At 40.7% G+C, this 19,447-nt stretch overlaps 1 protein-coding gene across 11 annotated transcripts in view; it reads left to right on the plus strand.

The window, feature by feature from the left end:
• The first annotated feature begins 231 nt into the window (after nucleotides 1-231).
• Nucleotides 232-19,447, plus strand: part of LOC143465424 (filamin-C-like) — a 29,399-nt gene continuing 10,183 nt past the window's right edge. For 4 of the 11 annotated variants that reach the window (XM_076963688.1, XM_076963692.1, XM_076963695.1 and 1 more), the window contains exons 1-28: nucleotides 234-802; nucleotides 3,862-4,113; nucleotides 5,633-5,730; nucleotides 7,500-7,647; nucleotides 7,851-8,047; nucleotides 9,308-9,467; nucleotides 9,589-9,789; nucleotides 9,872-10,009; nucleotides 10,259-10,395; nucleotides 11,911-12,019; nucleotides 12,493-12,558; nucleotides 13,395-13,595; nucleotides 13,726-13,923; nucleotides 14,461-14,598; nucleotides 14,821-14,963; nucleotides 15,110-15,236; nucleotides 15,314-15,507; nucleotides 15,710-15,970; nucleotides 16,163-16,412; nucleotides 16,581-16,706; nucleotides 16,894-17,030; nucleotides 17,228-17,384; nucleotides 17,583-17,747; nucleotides 17,911-18,081; nucleotides 18,304-18,471; nucleotides 18,559-18,760; nucleotides 18,896-19,047; nucleotides 19,114-19,287. In XM_076963688.1, coding sequence (XP_076819803.1) covers nucleotides 457-802; nucleotides 3,862-4,113; nucleotides 5,633-5,730; nucleotides 7,500-7,647; nucleotides 7,851-8,047; nucleotides 9,308-9,467; nucleotides 9,589-9,789; nucleotides 9,872-10,009; nucleotides 10,259-10,395; nucleotides 11,911-12,019; nucleotides 12,493-12,558; nucleotides 13,395-13,595; nucleotides 13,726-13,923; nucleotides 14,461-14,598; nucleotides 14,821-14,963; nucleotides 15,110-15,236; nucleotides 15,314-15,507; nucleotides 15,710-15,970; nucleotides 16,163-16,412; nucleotides 16,581-16,706; nucleotides 16,894-17,030; nucleotides 17,228-17,384; nucleotides 17,583-17,747; nucleotides 17,911-18,081; nucleotides 18,304-18,471; nucleotides 18,559-18,760; nucleotides 18,896-19,047; nucleotides 19,114-19,287 — 4,816 coding nt within the window. In that variant the 5' untranslated portion in view covers nucleotides 234-456. Of the gene's footprint in view, nucleotides 803-3,861; nucleotides 4,114-5,172; nucleotides 5,271-5,632; nucleotides 5,731-7,499; nucleotides 7,648-7,850; nucleotides 8,048-9,307; nucleotides 9,468-9,588; nucleotides 9,790-9,871; nucleotides 10,010-10,258; nucleotides 10,396-11,910; nucleotides 12,020-12,492; nucleotides 12,559-13,394; nucleotides 13,596-13,725; nucleotides 13,924-14,460; nucleotides 14,599-14,820; nucleotides 14,964-15,109; nucleotides 15,237-15,313; nucleotides 15,508-15,709; nucleotides 15,971-16,162; nucleotides 16,413-16,580; nucleotides 16,707-16,893; nucleotides 17,031-17,227; nucleotides 17,385-17,582; nucleotides 17,748-17,910; nucleotides 18,082-18,303; nucleotides 18,472-18,558; nucleotides 18,761-18,895; nucleotides 19,048-19,113; nucleotides 19,288-19,447 lie in introns of all 11 variants that reach the window. The other 7 variants (XM_076963698.1, XM_076963689.1, XM_076963690.1 and 4 more) reach the window with 7 other exon arrangements.

Raw genomic sequence — 19,447 nt, forward strand, 5'->3', positions numbered from 1 at the left:
TTTCACTTTGCGTCACATTTTGAATATATTTACAAGACCATAATAGTCCTTCCATTAGTTATCAGTGTCTACAGTAGGGTTAACTTTTTTTAAAAACTGTAATAAATTATGACCTATTGATATTGCACATATTATTTTATAGCAGATAATGTATTACTCTATAGTTCACTTATGCTGCACATTACAATAACTTACTCAGTAATTTTATCTTGTTTGTTTAATTTTAAGGTACAGCATAAAGTTTTTGAAACTGCAGGTATCGTTTTGCGAGTGTTGTTAACTGGCGTGAAAACGTCGTTTGCAAGCTTGGTCTCGTTTTCTCCGACAAGAGAGAGAATTTCTTTCTTTTCATTCTCTCGTGCCCAGTTTTTGAATGCTCCACGCTCACTCAACCGTAAAATCCTATCCAATCACGAGCGAAATTTACCTCTTATATAAACATACAATCGGGCAATAATGGATAACAGTACTGATGTGTACGTATCGGCTGGAGACTGCTACGACGAGGAAGACATGCCAGCCACTGAACGTGAATTAGCTGAAGACGCACCCTGGAAGCAAATTCAGAAGAATACCTTTACCAGATGGTGCAATGAGCATTTAAAATGCGTCCAAAAACGGATTGCAAGCTTGGAAACCGACTTGTCGGACGGGCTGAGACTTATAGCCCTACTGGAAGTTCTTTCCCAGAAAAAGATGGGAAAGCATAACAAACGGCCCAACTTTAGGCAGATGAAACTGGAGAATGTTTCCGTCGCTTTGAAATTTCTCGAACGTGAGCGAATCAAGCTTGTCAGCATCGGTAAGTTTTCTAATGTAGGAACATAGCAACGTGAGCAGGACATGTCATTTGTGTTTTCTGCTTATACTGTTAGTTTTCCGCAATTGGTGTGCAGTATTGAGTATTAAAACAATATTGGTAACCGTAGGACCGCATACGTTTTTACAAGATGTCCCTTGCTGATTGTTTTTGCAAGTTTTTTTGACTTATAATTTAAAATCCCGACTAGCCGGTGTTACCTTAACGGTGTGAAATGTCATGTTCAATAATGTCATTGCAAATATTATCGCTTTAAGCATGTTCACACGAACGCGTCACTGTTTTCTCAAACGTCTAACTCTAAACTCTAACGAAGGGCTAGAAATAACAGTATTAGTAGACTCGTTTATTATACACAATTTTCCACATTAGCGCAATTTTAGCTGACGCCTGTGTCATAAGTTAATATATCATTGCCCTGTACAGAAGCATAATATTGCGGCGGAAACTTGAATGAATTAAGCTTCCTTAGTAGAGCGTAAACATAATGAATCGGTAACGTTTCATAACATAGTAAAGCCAAATGGTTTTCATCATAGCATATGTAGCTTTTAGACTAAGAGCGTATGTTAAACCCAACCAAAAACAGACGCTGAAGTTCTGAAAGTGATCAAACAACCATCATTGAATTCTTTTGTTTTGATGATATAGTGGCGTTCATGAATGGGACATCTCACACTGCGAGCTTTCATTGCTGTAAATGCACCGCCGCACTAGCTGAATAGTTGAAAACAAGCCAGTCCGACTATGTTGTTAAAGTTTTTCACTAAGCCGCACTGAAAGCGGCTGCGTTATTTAATAAAGTAATTGGCCATACAAGGTCGTTTATTGCCGGGGGCGGGAAGGTTCCACGCTGTATTTGGTGATTTTCTGCGTTCTTAAATTGTACGAACGGTCATAAAATAAGACGTTGCTCAAATTGCTGCTAGAAGTTTGATCTTGTTTGCATTAGCGTGATTTAGAGCGTCTTCAAATCCAATTATCAGTTTACTGTCATTAACCATTGCTATGTGCGACTAATAATTAATCAGTAATAGGTTTGCAAATATTCTTCAGAAGTCGTTTCTAATTGGGCCATTTAGCCGTCGCTGCCAGCATTCTCTTTAGTTACTTCATGGCGTGTGTGTATTTAGGAATCAAGCACCGCGGCAGTGTCACTTAAACTGTTTCGAGGGTTGTCTGAATGTAATTCACATACCTTCCGCTTACTATACACCAGCCAGTATTCATCCTATGTCGCCCCATACCGACCTTGTAGGCTTGTGTAACTACACCTCGATAACACTGTAATACTTAATTGGCCTAAGTTAAATGATTGCTAATGTATTAAACCATATTTCGTTGTGGTCGTACACTGATATAATATCACATAATTGTTGAGCCTATTTGTTGAGCTACCTACGGTTTCCTTTGTTTTGCTGTTCAATTACGTTATGGTTATTACCGGGAACACAAATAACATAATACATAGCCAAGGAAAACCAGACACTTTTTAAGAGATCAGTTTGATCGATGTATATAGTAAGTGCCTGTACACGCAAGCTAATCACCTGCACTATCTTACACGGGAAAAAAAGATTAGAGCGATCAATAACATGACGTAGGTTGAATGTGCTTAGATTCATAGGAAAGTCTAACTACATATTTTTCATGTCGATCTGGATCCCTTGTCAATGATGTCACCGGTTAACAATTCCCGGTAATAAGCCATCAAAGATGACGGAATTACTGTAGTGGCTATCGATACAGCTTGGTAAAGTTGCTGCGTAACAGAAAACGTTAACGTAATTCACAAACGTTTTGAATACTCTTGTTAAAGTATTGAGGCCACGATTTTTGGGTTTACAGTCGTCTTAACAACTTGAGCAATTTACGGTCGCGCGTTTCACATCGCGTTTACTTATACGAAAATGTCTTCCAAATTGAGAATGCTTTACATCATTTAGGCTCTTGTCTTTGGTAATTTACAGTTTTGGTCGAATTTCTTTTTACAGTCGTGGTTTAGAACAGACCAAATTCAACAGAAACTACATAAACGTGTATGGGATGTTTTCTATGTCCGCCTATATCTCGCACTTTCAAGTGACTATAAGTTACACTTCACGAAGTTCTTGATTTAAGGGCTTGCAAAAACGGAGTACAACTTCTAAAGCCATGTAGTATAAATAAGTTTCAATGCTGGGCGGCGCCATAATAATTCGTTTTGATCACGTTGAAGCATCGCGCTCTCTTCCCGCACAAATTAAGCAAATATTAGCCGAACCGGTGAAATAGGTAGACCGATCATCTTGGGCAAATACTCCACGTCCAAACGCCAAACTTGCAATGAAAGCCAATACCCAGTTTCAGTCTTAATACGCCCGGACCTTAATGAATAAAAGGCTGTTGGTTACAAGTGTTTTAGTTGTGTCAGCGCTTGGGTCACACCATGTTCTAGTAAACTCTATGTTTTTATTTCGTAATAATTTACCAAATAACACATTTCGGTGGCTGTTGATCTACGCCCTTACGCAGCACTACCGATTTTTATTTGCATATTGGCTCTGTATTTGCATTCTTGTCTCCGCTCGGAAATCTACGTCTTTTGCGCAATAAAACGCTTCATGATATGTTTATATAAGCTGTACCTTTGTGTTTTTCTTTGCCTATATGAATTTGACGAATTTTGTGTCGAAATTCTTGTGAGCTGCCGAACCTTCATGCTACACAGTTGATTGCTTTGTTGTCTTTAGAACATTTCTAAGCCACACCCTGACTTTTCGCATTAATTTCCGTCCTTAATTACTTTCAACCAATGGTGGCTCACATCACTATTGTCTTGTGATGTCAGCTGTCATGCCAATATAACTTATTCAACCCCATAGGTGTATAAATTGTCAACTACAGTAGATTTAGTGCTATGCTAAAAAGAGCTTTAAAGTAATGCCATACTATGACACTCCTTTACCGAAGCTCTGTAGTGTTGTTGAACAAAGCGCACAGGTAACGATGTTTATAAGGTCAAAGAAAATAATTTAACCAGTGGCTCTCTCTCCACGCAGACAGCAAAGCTATCGTGGATGGAAACTTGAAATTGATCCTTGGTCTGATATGGACCCTCATTCTTCATTACTCGATCTCGATGCCAATGTGGGATGAGGACGTTGAGCAAGAGGAGAAGGAGAAGGCGACTCCCAAGCAACGTCTTTTAGGATGGATCCAGAACAAGATCCCTCAGATGCCCATCACTAACTTCAAGGGCAACTGGCAAGACGGTACCGCCCTTGGTGCCCTGGTCGACAATTGTGCTCCAGGTATGAACCAAAAAGTGCGGTTACTTACAGAATGAAACGAAATACGATAATTAAGGTTTTAATCCGGATATCGACAAGTTTGCGATCCCTTCATTGATAGGAATGGGAAATCCTGTTAAATTAGTTAAGTCAGCTGTACCACCAGGCCCAAATAAAGACGAATTTCATCGCCTAAATGAAACTCGTCAATCGATTTCGTGTTTGCTTATTGATTCATACTCTTCAAGATAAAGGTTATGTCAATACACTTGCTAACGTGATTTCAGCGCTTTTGTGTCAATGAAATTTAACGTTTGTTTGTTGAAAGTCTATTGTACTTGGGGTTCAAAAGACCATTGAGATACCAGATAACATTTCCGTTTATAAGCTGCCAAAAAAATCCTATTGATTATGAATGTTGTGAGGAATATATTCTCCTATTGGTGGTAGAGATATCAACTCCCATTACTAAAAAACTCATCTCACTAAGCTTTCTCTACTCGTATCAAATTACTCCAATTTTTTTGTTTCATCCAGTGCACAAGTGCAACATGTTTGTCCGTGGTAGCTTTTGTGTGACAATTGTAAAAGACCAGTTTTGCCTTGTAGACTGTAAACACCTTAAAAGGTGTCTTGATTTGGGAGAAACTCCATAAGAACTTTGACGCGACTGGCTATTGAATTACGTAATGTGGTTGTTCCTTACACTTTACAATGCTGAAAGCGTTGAAATAGTTTCCCACCAAATACAATTTTTGTACAACAGCGCCGTCCGTTCACCTAAAACGGCAAATGGTTTTGGTGCTTGAAATTTGGATGAAGTTGTCACGTTATAGTTGTCATGTCCTACTATACTATAGTCACGTTATGTTACTATTGTATGAATAAAGGTATTTAATAACTCATACCTTGTTCTCTGACATTGATAAGTTTTTTTGATTGGTTCAGTTGTTAATCGTCACAGTACAATGTTACCTCTAATTCTTTCTTTCTATTTTCTTTTTGGACTCTTCTTCTTCCTTCTTTCTTCATCCTAAACACTTATTCTCCTGAAACTTACATCTTTGCGTCGGATGATAGGTTTGTGTCCTCAGTGGGTGGATTGGGATCCGCGAAATAAACTCGAAAATACGACTGAAGCCATGACTTTGGCTGACGATCATCTCGGAGTAGCTCAGGTTCGAGAATTGCGCCGGTTGCGATTACCCGTCTATTACCCGTGCATGCGATTTTTGATATGAGTGGTTGGGATAATACGAGAGTTTTTTATTTTACTTTGGAACCTTTAATACGTAAAGGTTTCAGTTTGTTGTGTGAATGCTGCATCAACTATCTATTCCAGGGAATCCTCAACTGTGTTCAATAAGCCCCAATAATTTACCGCAATGAAGTAAAATATAATGGTTGCCTCCACACTGGGTTATGCATGCTCGTTTTATAAGTTTTGCCTGTTTGTTGTTTTGCATGTCTTCTTCACATCACCATTGCTGTCTGCATTTCAATGAATGCTCACATCCGTGACTTGCTTCAACCACGTCAGGTCTATGTCCCGACTGGGAAGACTGGGCACCTGAGAATGGCGTTGAAAACACTGCTGAGGCCATGAAATTGGCGGATGAGTGGCTTGGCGTGCCTCAGGTACTGTATATACTCCAATTTGAGATACCTGGTATTTAGCTTTACTTCATTATTGAAGCTTGAAAAACGTACTAATAAGCTATATCGATTCAGTTAAGATCTTTCGATAGATAACTGTCGTTCCCATGCAGCACACGATACTGTATATGTATGTTCGTGCTAAATGCATATAAACTGAAATTGGTTACGATTACCTTGGATTGTAGTCGGTTTAACACAGCATGGAATGATTAAAACAACTTTAGCTAAACAACGAGAACCAAAGCATTGACGTCTCTGCAATCATCGGCGATAATGGCGCCGCTTTGACAGAGAGCAATTTTGGCACGTAAAACTGCTCGGTTTAGTTAGCCCCAGCAAAATTCCAGTGTGTTTTGCTCCCTTTACGTTTTGCGTTTCTTCCGGGAGTGTTGGCGCGTCGAAATTTAAAAGTTACTCCTAGCGCAATTCACACAGTCATTGTGATTAAGTTATAAAGTTGCGGTTCTTGCCACGAAGCCCTCATATATGGTATATATTGAACTCATATTAGGCCGCCCCGGGTGTTATCTTAAAGATCTATTGGAAAGGGCTGAGACCTGAACTGCCTTGTTACATCCAGCATTGCATATAACACTCCTAGCAGTCATAAGAAGTTCACGTATTATTTGCGGCTTTGCTGTTGGCTAATTTCCGTTTGGGAATATTTTTACTATCGAGCGGATCCAAGAAAATTGTTTATTTGCATCCGTCTCAAAGTTCGGTATGTTTTAATGAATAATTCATACGTATGTTTTAAAATGAACGAGTAAAACGCGAAGAACTTTGAGCATGTGCAAATAGCTTTTCATGGTTAACTGAAGTTAAGCAGCTTAGTAAAGTCAAGTAAATGCTGCAAATTGGTAATTCTTCTTATGCCGAATGACGAAAACAAACATTAAACAAAGTCTCTGTAAAATCCTTCGTGTTGAAGTCAAATCCAGTGATTTGGTTTCAGGTTTTGCAAATCATTTTTAAATGTTTACCAAAACGTTAAAATTGCATGAAACACATCAGCTTGGCTCATATAAATCACTTCAAATGATTTATTAAGCTTCCTTTCGCGTTCATTGTCAGTCATATCACAACATTTTAACAGCTCACTCATGAAGGAAGTTGTGATTTTGCCGATGACTGCTTGGCGATGTTGAATCACCGTGATGTTTTGCCGAAGTCCATCCAAGCTTCTCGTCGATATAGATAGAGTCCCATTTAAAACGATCGAATAAATACGTTCAACTTGTGCTAATATTTACAATTCCGTATGGAAACGTAACTGATCTACTTAATTTGTCAGTATATAATGACTTATCTCCCATTATACCGTAAATGAAAATGTCAAAAATTCAATATTCGATACACACAGGAGTGGCAACTGTTCAATTCTAGCCTAAGTTCAGCAGGCCGCGAAGTCGGCCACAAAAATGCACAGCGGTCGCCGGTTTAGCTATTTGCTTTACCTTATATGGACTCGTATTCACCATGACGTCATTATTGCTCTGCCAAACATAGCCGCGATGCCTGGAGCGAAATCACGTGACACGTGATGTTAACTTGAAAACTGAGCCAGACCTCACTTCTGGAAGTTTTGTTTTAAAGTTTTCGTGTTTGTATCGTTCTCGCATGTTGCATGTGAAGACACTGCGTTTTATTTTCTTCAACTGATGCCAGACTTTGCTTTTATACGACCAACTGGCTGAAAACTCCATCAGAGTAACCAAAATCAACAAAAAAAATGGTTATTTCGGCAGGTTATTACTCCAGAAGAGATCACCAATCCAAATGTGGACGAACTCAGCGTTATGACGTATTTATCGCAGTTCCCGAAAAATCAGTTGAAACCTGGAGCGCCACTTCGACCAAAAACCAACTCGAAGAAGGCTCGTGCTTATGGCAAAGGTATGTTTAACGACATGATTTCTGGTGAGTAAGCGTTTTACTTGACCTTACTGCACGCCCCACTGCACAAATAAACAATATCGTATTAGTCAGGTCGTGTTTTTGAGGGGCATCACTTGCGAAATCTAGCGCCAGTGACGAATCACCGCTGTTTTGACCCAAAACAACTTTCCCTTCTAACACACTATTATTTTCCCATGTAGGTGTTGAGCCCCATGGATGTAAGGTCGGGGTTTCAGCTCCCTTTACTGTGGAGACCCATTCAGCTGGCAACGGGGAAGTATTGGTATATTTACAGGACCCTGAAGGCCACAAACAGGAATTGACTGCCACCCCCAACAACGACAAGCTGCGAACTTTCTCGGTGACTTACTTCCCCACCGTGCCTGGTGCTTACGAGGTGACCACTACTTTGCCTTTATAATAAGTCAAGTAAATGCGCTCACACCAATGAGGATTGTATACATAGCGTGCTTCAAGCTTAATGCAAACAGCGGGACGTGTGCAGTCGTAATGATAGCTCTGATAAAGGTCAAATAAGTTAGGCTTCATTGCTGCGCACTTTTTTGACATGACAAGTTATGTAAACGTAGCTTCAGGCTTTGCACAAGCCTTGGTAATATTGGGCTGCAGTGTAATATTTTACAGTTCAAATAATTACTGATGATTTTATGGAGGCCTGATCGTAATTCAGTCGACCTTAATGTATCAATTACGTAAACTTCGCCAAGGTTGCGTCTTACCACGATTGGCTGCATTAACAACAACACAACTAATTACTCATAGGAAGTTTTGAAATGATCATAGTCACAATCACAATCATAATCATACCAATACTAATACATATAAGTATAACTGACTGGTTTCAAAGAAAATTTACCCATTCAATTGCATATTCAGATATTATGGGTTATATATCGGTGGTACTTCCATGATGTTAATAGGACTAATGTCTGGAGGTTACGTTGTTTTCAAATCAAACAAATCTCAAAACATCTGTATTTCAGTAGATAAAGTCATTGTACTTACGTACAATTCTGAAGCAAAACACACGTTTTACAATATAGGGTTTGGTTATATTTTCGTTTGTAGTAATCTCCAAACACAAAATGTTAACAACGGCTATTTTAATCGTTTTATCACTGAGTTAATGCCATAGTTGATAATGCAACCTTGCATAGTTGCATAGAAATTAACTGTGCGCGTTTACATCAGCAACGCAGCCTACCACGCAAAGCAAAGATGTAATCTTTTTGATAAAAGTTAAAAACTATTATGCGGTTGCCAATTTATAATGTTAGTTCGATGCCGAATAAACATGAATAATTTAGTATGGTTACAGTCAGCTGCTTGTATTGTGACTTGGAGAAACGACGCTTCCAACACTACACCAGTAAAGTTGCCCTTATCAGAAGCTTAAGTCAAACTGTTATATTACAGGCTTTAAGTAGAATTGATTTATTGGGTTTATTTACCTCCGGGCGAGCCATAAAGCAGCTTACACATAAATCTCTCGCTCGATTCGTGCTGTATCTTCTTTAAAATCTGCATAACTGTGGCGAAAACCGGCGCAAGAACATGCCCTGCACTGAAGCACGCTTTCTCCCTATCTAAATTAGGCATTGTTTACCTTGCTAAGTCATTCGAATAAATCATTCAGGTCACCGTTCTCTTTGCCGGGGCAGGCATTCCGAAAAGCCCCTTCACCGTTAACGTGGATGATTCCCCAACTAATCCTGACAACGTAACAGCAAAGGGACCAGGTTTGATGCAAGGAAATGTTATTGGGAATCCAACTTATTTCGAAATCTTCACAACTGGTAAGTCAATGAACCCATCACTTACCCTCATTCGCCCCTATTTAAGTCTCATTGCAAAGGGTAATCTATGTAAAGGACCCGTTTTGGGGATCGGCTATAAGGAACCATATCTTGTTATTAGGTGCTGGGGTTGGGAACGTGGATGTCGTCATTGAAGACCCGAATGGGTCTCAAACAGCTGTTCGACCCGCTATAGAGCAAACTGCTGATGATACTTACAAGGTTACCTACACCCCAACTGAGGGCGGAAACCATGTAGTACACGTCACTTTTGCAGGATGTGTAATCCCGAAGAGTCCCTTCGAAGTTCCGATATCGCTGCGTGAGTAATGTATTATGGCGAATGGCGATACTTTGTATCAGTTGTATTCGATCAGTTTTCACTTTGTATTATTTTCGTTCAGCTTTTAACCCCAACGCTGTTTGGGTTGAGGGTCCGGGTGTGCAACAAGACGGGATGACCATTCGTCAGACTGCCACCTTCACTGTACACACTGAACAAGCAGGAGATGGAAAATTGGAAGTGAAATGCATTGGACCGCGTAAGTATCTCTCGCAAGATGGGCGTGTTTTGAATTTGCGAAACACTTTTTGCCGATTTGGACGGTGCCGCGTTACTCAGCGAGCTTAAAACTTATCTTCGGTGACAGAGAAGATGTTTAGTTATGGTTTGAGATTTCTAAATACGGATTGTCGTGTGGAGACTTAGCGTAGCGTTTTCATTCGCTGTACGCCCCAGGGCGTTTAAGATTATCCTATTATGTTCACCATAGGCAATTATTCTTACGTAGGTGGTGTTGCGGAACACGTCAACGTGAAAAATAACGGCGATGGAACGTACTCTTGCGACTATTACACCACCAAACCCGGACAATATGTTGTTAGTGTGACATACAGCGGAAAACCGGCTAAAAACAGCCCTTACCGGGTGAGTTATTTTGTTGTTATTAGTATTTGCCGTCTTTGTCGTATTTCATTGTGAATGTCGACGGGGTTGTATTCAGCAGTTTCTATCGGTGTAATATTGCCACCTACCCCTGGTGCCTGCGACTTGCTGTGTCTGGCTTGGGTCCTGAGTGGATTTTCTCATAACTTTACGCTTGCATTTTACTATAGATGTGACTCAGAAAGTTTAAGCAGAAATCACCTGTAGTAGTCTAACTACTGCCTAGACCTGCAGAATTTGCTAATACGTCTGGTATTTTAATGCCAATGACTCAGAGAGCGGTTATGTTGCTTTACGAACCTGTTATCAGTCTGGTTTAATTTTCCCCCAAATCCCTGGGTGTTGAGGTATAAGTTCCCTGGGTCTGTTTGTTGAAAGAATAGAACTATAATGTATTCAATGACAATGGCAATTTTTGTAAGTTATGATAGCACGATACGTTACCGTCAAGGTGCGTTTTGTACTCCACCCCAACCATATCGGTGTTTAAACCAAAAGAGCACGCCTTCGCTTATAACATGTAAATTACCAGACCGAGATCCCTGTTAAAAACACTTAACGGATATGAAGGCGTTTCATGGGTTGCTCATTTTTATCGTGCCTTGCTGAAAGATAAACGTTTAGCGATTAATTTAATGTTACGTTTAAAGGCAACGTTGTTGAAGTTTTCTCATTTTTTCTGTTTATTCCATCTTCCTTGTATGGCTTATGGTATCAGAAAAAGTTATTACAGACATGCTGTAAACTCTTAAGAAATTCCTGGCATACTACGTTGTGTTGTTTGTGCATGTTGGTATGTGGTACGTGCGCACTTTGACTTAACTTAGAAATCAACTTTGAAAGGGTTTCTGCATGGTCGTATTAGCCGACGTTTTCTCTTATTGAAAGCATTTGAAACATCAAAGACAGGATATACTTTTTCTACACAAGTTCAAAACACGTTTCAATGAACGCGAAGTGAATAAGGTTTGGAATTGCCGGATACATCGTAATGGTGCATTTCTTCTCCTGCCGTATTTGGGCATAAAGGCCGTCATCGTTGTTGACGCGTCGCGATTATCACTCTTCCTCATTTTACCTTTATTCGTTTTGCACGCTCGAGTGAACGGGGCGCCAGACGCTAGACAGCCCTCTCGGATCTTGCATTTGTTTTCCAGAAAAAATACACTTGTTTGCCGGTTTTTCCGTTTTGTTTCTTTATGCACCCGGCGAACAACCATTTTTATTTTCTCTCTTCTTTGTCGCTCTCTTTTATTCAGAAGTCATCTGCTTACTTGTACAACTGTACGTGAAACTTGGGTAATTTAATCCTGCACATCCAGGGATAAATATGCCGCAGAATCTAAAAACTTCCTTGTAACATCTTTGTAAAATCCCTATACAATGCCAAACTGAAACAGTGTGTGTGAATTTTAAGCATTTAGAACTTTATTCAATTTCCCTCAGTCAAATGGCCGATATTGGTGACGTTTTAATCTCTTTCCTGTTCCAACATAGGTCAATGTTGATATGCCACCGGATGCAAGCAAGGTTAAAGTGGAAGGGCCGGGAATCGAGCCAGGAAATATCATCAACGAACCAACATACTTGGACGTACTTACAGCAGGTACCACTTATCAAGTTCCACTTGTGGCGTCGTAATGTTTAGATAAGAGGTATATATAACTCCCCACTGTTTGTTAACTAGGCGGCGGATTAGTTGCGCCGCAATTTATATTGGCCCAATTCTTTTGAAAGACATAACCTATTTGAAAATGTCTTCAACGTCAAGGTAAACTCATTCTCGACAAATAAAGCATCAACGCGTAATAGTATATGAGTAATGTAAATATTTCAGTTATGACAAGTTTCTGCTTGTTTATGGCGTAACTGACCTGTAATTGACGTATCATGTATCTGAATACTGTAAGTCAGGCGATACATTTTTGATCTGTCTGCCTCCAAAATGTCATCGAATAGATCTTATAATAGCGCCGCTGTTCAAAGTGTTCAGTTTATCGTTGTGCTACTCCATATTACGACTATATAAAGTTAAACCATGATTGTAATTAAAGCGTTATAAACTTTTTACCGACACAGCCGCATTCACCCGTCCCACGTATCCCCGAACGTTGGGGTACAGTAGGTCAAAGCCATTAGACAAAGGTACGTTAGCACCGAGTGGTCTAACTTACAACATCGGCATCTTCATAACAATACGTGTCTGTGTATGTGCAAGTGTGTCATCGATGTTCAATCAAAATACTTATAATCGTTTGCATGCATAATTACGACCATATAATTAGCAAGTCTGCTCAGCTTGTCCGGTTCCATTGCATGTTATAGTAAGAATATGATTGGGTAGTTTTACAGCATAAGGAGTATGGTGTGCTATGGTGATCATGATCATTCTACTGTATACGATCTTAATCGAGGTGTTTATTGTGATACGGCAGCAGAGGTGAGGCCGGTGATGAATTCACCCAGAAAGGGTATTTTAGATTACGATTTAATTGAATACACACACACGAACACATGATATACGTGAGTGAACATTACATGCATACATTCACGATTTTCTGTATTTCTGTTTCTTAAACCATTAAGTTACACACATCACACAATAAGCGGTAATGAGCATGAGGCAGTGAGCGCAGTAAAACACGCTAAGGTTATAACATGTACAAGCTGACATACATTTGGGTCGATTCCTACGTTTGTAAAAGTTTTTTCTCAAGCTAAGCCTCATGTATAGCTGTAATAATCTAATTCAACTGGGCTCACCTCTTGCCATGGGTTGTCTACTTTATACAGCCCCTTGTTCACTCGCTATGTCCATCAAGCGGTTGTTTGATGTTGCGTTTACCAATTTTTCTTGTCGCCCCAAGTTACTATTATAGCTAATAGTATAATAGTATCTTTGCTTCTCACAAATACCGACATTTTCGTTAAGTTTTGGCTGAAAGCTTTCATCCGCTTGACAAAAGCACCATGCTTTACAGATGCGGGTAAAGGAGCCGTGGAAGTCACCATTACCGGCCCGGACGGTCGTCGTGGCGGGGTACCGGTTACACTACAAGACCGTGGCAACGGTACCATGCGAGCGACTTACGCACCTGAGGAACCCGGGTACCACCGAGTAAGCGTTGAATTTGCAGGTCAAAGCGTGCCCGAGAGCCCTTTTCAAGTGGAAATTGTACCATGTGAGTAATCTACTCGCCTATTTACTTCTTTCCTCAAACCAGTCTTGATTTTAAACAGTAATATTTGAGTCAATGTGCTCAGAATATTAGTTTGTTACACAAGTTTTTCGTATATATGAAACTTACATAGCGGTCGCCCCTCCACAAAAATCGACCAAGAACGCCATTCTTAAACCCGGTGAAAAATCTAAACCGGGACCCGGCGTTCAAGCTAAGCCCATAGTATCAGAGAAAGTTCCTCAAGTCGTCGACGAACCTGTACAAGCCACACAGGCCAAACGACCTGCAGAGCAGGCAATCAAGTTCCCTGAGGTCGACGATATTCCAGGTTAAATTGCCTGGCTGCGTTAGGTTTCTGTCATCTCAGCAGATATCATTGCATCTTGGTCATTGAAAGTTTTCAGTAAACCATCCGCATTTTGTAAATATTACTGCATATATTACTGATCGTTTGCAAATATAACGGAAATTTACTTCCAAAGAAGGATTATTAACAGTATCTTGTCGTTTGCCATTTTTTAGTTGTTACATTTGCGGTTCTTCTCAGGAAATATGTTTCTTAGTTTGACAGAATAATAATTTTGTCAATCATAATTTCATTTGACATGCGTCTAACAATGCTCACTTAGGTTCCGTGGTAGATTCTTTTTAAACAAAACGAAATAATTATACCTTGTAATATATACGAGTATAAAGTCACTGTCGTATAAAGTCGTATACTGTCTCCTATAAAGTCACTGTCAGCCATCTCTTAGTGATCGGTTTATTTCAATATTGCATGGTCATCTGGATATGCAACTGCATGCAACCGACCGTAAGCTTAAAATTTATTCTCCGTATGCTTATCAATATTTTCGTCTTCTAGCTTTCAACGCTCACGCTTGCCGAGCCTACGGTCGTGGCATCCAACCAACCGGAGTGCGCCAACGCGAAAAGGCTGACTTCCATGTTTCGACGAAGGACGCTGGAAACGCTGAACTTAAAGTCAACGTCAAAGCACCGAGTATGTTGCGGCTAAAACCATCGAACTAAACTTCGTTTCAGATTCACTGAAGCTGTAAATGACGAATAAATTTAAACGAACCGCGCCCGGCACTAATGCAGTCATTGATCCTCCTTCAATTGTTGCGAGGCTTTTGTTGAATGTATTTTAGGAGTTTTTAATTTACATAACGTTTTGATTTAATCGAATGTTTTCAAATAATTTAAAAGTCTTTATTATTAGGAGGTGTGTCGGAACCTGCGGTATGCAAGAAGAATCAGGAAAATCCGGATGTGTATGATTGTGAATATTATCCCCTGAAGCAAGGGAATTACACCGTGGATGTACAGTTTGGCGGAAAATCAATCCCGAAGAGTCCCTTTTTGGTGGGTTACTTCTCGTGGCTTCTAATATTATTTGATATATACACTCATAATGCATTTGTGCACTTTGACGTTGCTTGATTTATAAGGGAGCGCATGATATTTCAAGCTCTCCTCCTAATTTAGTAAAATATGTTAATCCACTGCAGGTCTCGGTCGGACCCGAAGCTGGGCCGCAGAAAGTTCGCGCTTATGGTCCTGGTTTGAAGGAAGGTCAGGTGGGAAAATCAGCGGATTTTGTTGTGGAAACGACGGGATCCGACGTCGGACAACTTGGTACGTTAAGAAGAACGCTCACACGTGACTCCCTTCAGAGTTCAAAGGCGCATTTCTATAACCTCACCTATTTGCAGGATTCTCGATTGAGGGACCGTCCCAAGCCAAGATCGATTGTGAGGATAAAGGTGACGGTTCGTGTGACGTCAAGTATTACCCAACTGAGACCGGAGAATACGCGGTCCATGTTATATGTGACGACCAGGACATTAAAGGATCGCCGTTCATGGCACGGATCGAACCAGCTGACAAGAAAACCCATCCTGACAAGGTAAAGTTTACTTGTTTGTTATAGTTTTATACGGTGGTCATGTTATAAGTCCTATGTGGCGAAATCTTCCATTATTATGTAAAGCAGGTAGCTTAGTTAGAACTTTAAAAAAAGAAAATACTCAATCAAAACGATTGAACGCTTTCTTTTATACAACTTTTACTGATGTTGGAGCCTTCATGAATTTCTATAAATTCTTCAGGTCAAAGCTTACGGTCCCGGCTTGGAGTCCGGAAAGCCAATATCGGGTCGACCCACCAAGTTCACCCTGGACGCACGTAAGGCCGGTGATCCTGCACCGGTTAATGTCATTGCCAAAACAGCGGATGGCGAGGACTTGCCCGTGACAGTCCAAGACAACGGAGATGGCACATTCGACTGCGAGTACCAACCCAAGAACCCGGTCAAGCATACGATCATTCCATCATATAACGGAGTCGCCATTAAGGATAGCCCATTCAGGGTAAATTCCAGATTTTTTTTCTATAGAATTTTACATACTTTCAGTTTCCGAACTTGAAAGCGGTCACTTACAATTCATTGCAACAAATTCAAGATCAGATTCTGAAGGCATTTTCACATCTACCGTCAATAAAAACAAATTGTTTCATGTAGATCTGGCATTTTTAGATTTTAGCAAAATTCGTATTTCTAGGTGTCAGTGAGCGAAGATTCTTATCCGAGCAAGGTCAAGGTTTACGGACCTGGTGTCGAACCTGGTCTCAAAGCAGAAGAACCGACTTACTTCACGGTTGATTGCTCCAAGGCAGGAAATGGTGACATCAGCATCGGTATAAAATGCGCTGCTGGAGTCGCTGGGCCCGCAGAACGAGATGTAGAGTTTGAGATTATTAAGAATGAGTCTACGGATACTTTCACTGTGAAATACACACCCCCTGGCCCAGGTTAGTGTTTTTTGTTTGTCCTCTTGCCAATATTGGCAAGTTTTTATTCGTGTAAAATAGTTGGAATTATACCTGATTACTCTTTAAACATTTACACATCACCCTGAGGTGCAATTATTGTATAGTTTTTCGAGTGTTTCTTTTCTTAAAGCTGCTTATATTTTGCAGGCGAGCACACAGTGTTTGTGCTATTCGCTGAAGAAGAAGTGCCAGACACTCCAATCAAAGTGAACGTTGCTTCATCGCACAATGCCAAAAAAGTGCACGTCGACGGACCTGGTGTTGAGAAATCGGGTAGGGATATTACCTCGCTTTCCTTATCAGCAGTTCTACCAATTTTAAAGTAGCTTTACCGTCATCTATCTCAGTTTCTGTGAATGTTGTGTCCGCTCTCTGGTAACTTTTCTATTAGAAAAGCGAAATAAACCTCCTCGTAGTCAATATATCTTGTAAAACTTCAGTTGCTCTTTTTTATGACCAGGTGTTGAATGTGGCAAACCCACCCACTTCACCATCCACACCAAGGGAGCGGGAAAAGCGAAACCCGACGTACAGTTTAAACCAGCCAGGGGTTCATACAAAGCACCTGCAGGCAAGCCAGAGATTATTGACAACAAGGTAACGTTACTTTGAGTTCGTTATTTTTAGAAAAAATCATTTTTCATTTTTCGAATGTGCATTATTTAAAGAGGCAACATACGCGGCCATAAGTTGTACTTCTAGACTGGACATAAAGCGTGCGTGGAATATTTTGGTTTAATGCTGAGTTTTAGCTTTTGTGTTCCATTTAAGAAGCCTATGTCTCTGTATGTTAGGACTCAACTTATACCGTCAAGTATACTCCCCACGGTGATGGACCTATGGATGTTGACGTCACTTACGGAGGGGACCGCGTTCCTGACGGTCCCTTCCCGGTTGATGTCGCCCCTGAGCTTAATGTTGACAACGTGAAAGTGAAAGGATTGGAAGACAGTGAGTTGTAGTCAGTGTTTATGAATTCTAAATAACAGGGCTAAATCTTGATGATCAGCTTGATGTTAATAGTAACAGTACCTACCGTAAGTGCTAAGGTATATGTGATATCGTATAAATTTCGGAAAGGTAAGTGTGCCTAAAGATACGTTGCGAGTTGTAACAATGTATTTTGCCACTGATTCTGACATCTCGCAGAAATGGATGTTGGAAAACCGAAAGAGTTTGAAGTGCAAACCTCCGGAGCCGGAGGACAAGGTAAACTTGATGTGGATGTTATTGGACCTGTCAAAGCTCCCATCCATACCGAGGAGAAAGACACACCGAAAGGAAAGAAATATACATTCATCCCAGATGAAGAAGGTGAAAAATAAAGTTTAAAGTGTAGAAGATTTTAAGGAGCAGATAAACTCATTCAAACGTGCAGAAGTATCACGCGTGGTGTTGCAAAGCTAATATTCATGAGCATAAATAATAGGAATGAAACGTACTTGAAAATAATTGCGTCCCTACTGGTTTCGTGCAGGACCCTACAGAGTGGACGTCGCTTACGACGGCGTGCCAGTGAAGGGGAGTCCGTTCCTGGTCGATGCCCTTGTGCCTGCTGATGCCAGCAAGGTTAGAGCATATGGACCCGGGCTCTCGGAAGGTGTGGTCGGAAAGCAAGCGCCCTTCACCATTGAAACCGCAGATGCCGGTTAGTGAACAGAAATTACTTGCATTGCTTATGTCTATCGAGTGTCTACGAAAGTTTCTCATCGTTTTTCGAAGATATTTTTTATCTTAATGAGGCACTGGAGAAGATATTAGGTTATTGCTTGTTTTGTGAACGTCAATGCCGAATACGATACGCTACTTTCGTGCGTGTGAAAAACGTAACAAACTGATAATCCTATCTCACTTGCAAATAAAATAATAGGTAACGGCGGGCTGGGTCTCACCGTCGAAGGTCCATGTGAGGCGAAGATAGAATGCATCGATAACGGGGACGGATCGTGCTCGGTCGCGTACCTTCCAACTGAACCAGGAGATTACAAAATTAACGTACTTTTCGCAGATGAACACGTTCCGGGTTCACCATTCACAGGTATGGGTTATAGTTAAGGTGTATAAGGTTACGGAACAATAAATAATAGGTTATGGAAAAGCTCTCAATCATACTTTAACTTTGCAGCCAAGGTTGAACCGGCGTTTGATGCCGACAAAGTGAAGTTGTCAGGACCCGGTTTGGAATCGGGTAAGGTTGGTGAGCCTTGCGTGTTTGACGTTGACTGTTCCGAAGCCGGAGAAGCACCTCTTGCTGTTGACGTCACCAATGAAGACGGAACCAAGGTTCCCAGGGTCAAAGTCAAGGACAATGGAGATGGAACGCAAGAGTAAGCTACAACGAGCATAATTTCTTAAATAGGCGATTTATCTATATTACACGATTTACTAAGCTCATAGATTCACCTTCGTCTCTACAAGTTGGAAATATTTCCTTCTAAAACATCATTTTGTTATTTTTGCAGAGTATCATTTGTCCCCGACAAGCCAGGAAAGGCCAAGGTTAATGTAGAATATGGCGGGGTCCCCGTCGCTGATTCTCCGTGCACGGTCCCTATAAAACCAGATATCGACACAAGCGGCGTGCGCACTTCTGGCCCTGGGGTTGAACGCAAAGGTATTTGGCAGTGCGCTTGATTTCATTAGTTGTTTTGGAAACAATGAACACTATTTTATCACATAGGACCGCTGGCTGACGTGGATACGGAATTTGAGATTGACGCCAAATGTCTCACCCGACGTGGTGGCGACCATATCAAGGCGAAAGTGGCCGGACCGTCCGGAAACCCGGTTCCTATCGACGTCAAGGACAACAAAGATGGAACGTATGAAGCAAAGTACACTCCAATGGAACAAGGTAAATGGTTTTTAGCACCAAGTGTACCTTTTAAGGACAGCAAAGCGAACCATTAACTAACATTACAGATCAAGAGACTTTTTACTGTATGAACTATGAATATGATCACCAAGTCTTTTTGACTTGATCACGCCTTTGGTGTTCGAAGTAGAACCGCTTT

Source organism: Clavelina lepadiformis, chromosome 7 (genome assembly GCF_947623445.1).
Source record: "Clavelina lepadiformis chromosome 7, kaClaLepa1.1, whole genome shotgun sequence".
In the NCBI taxonomy this organism is placed as follows: domain Eukaryota; kingdom Metazoa; phylum Chordata; class Ascidiacea; order Aplousobranchia; family Clavelinidae; genus Clavelina; species Clavelina lepadiformis.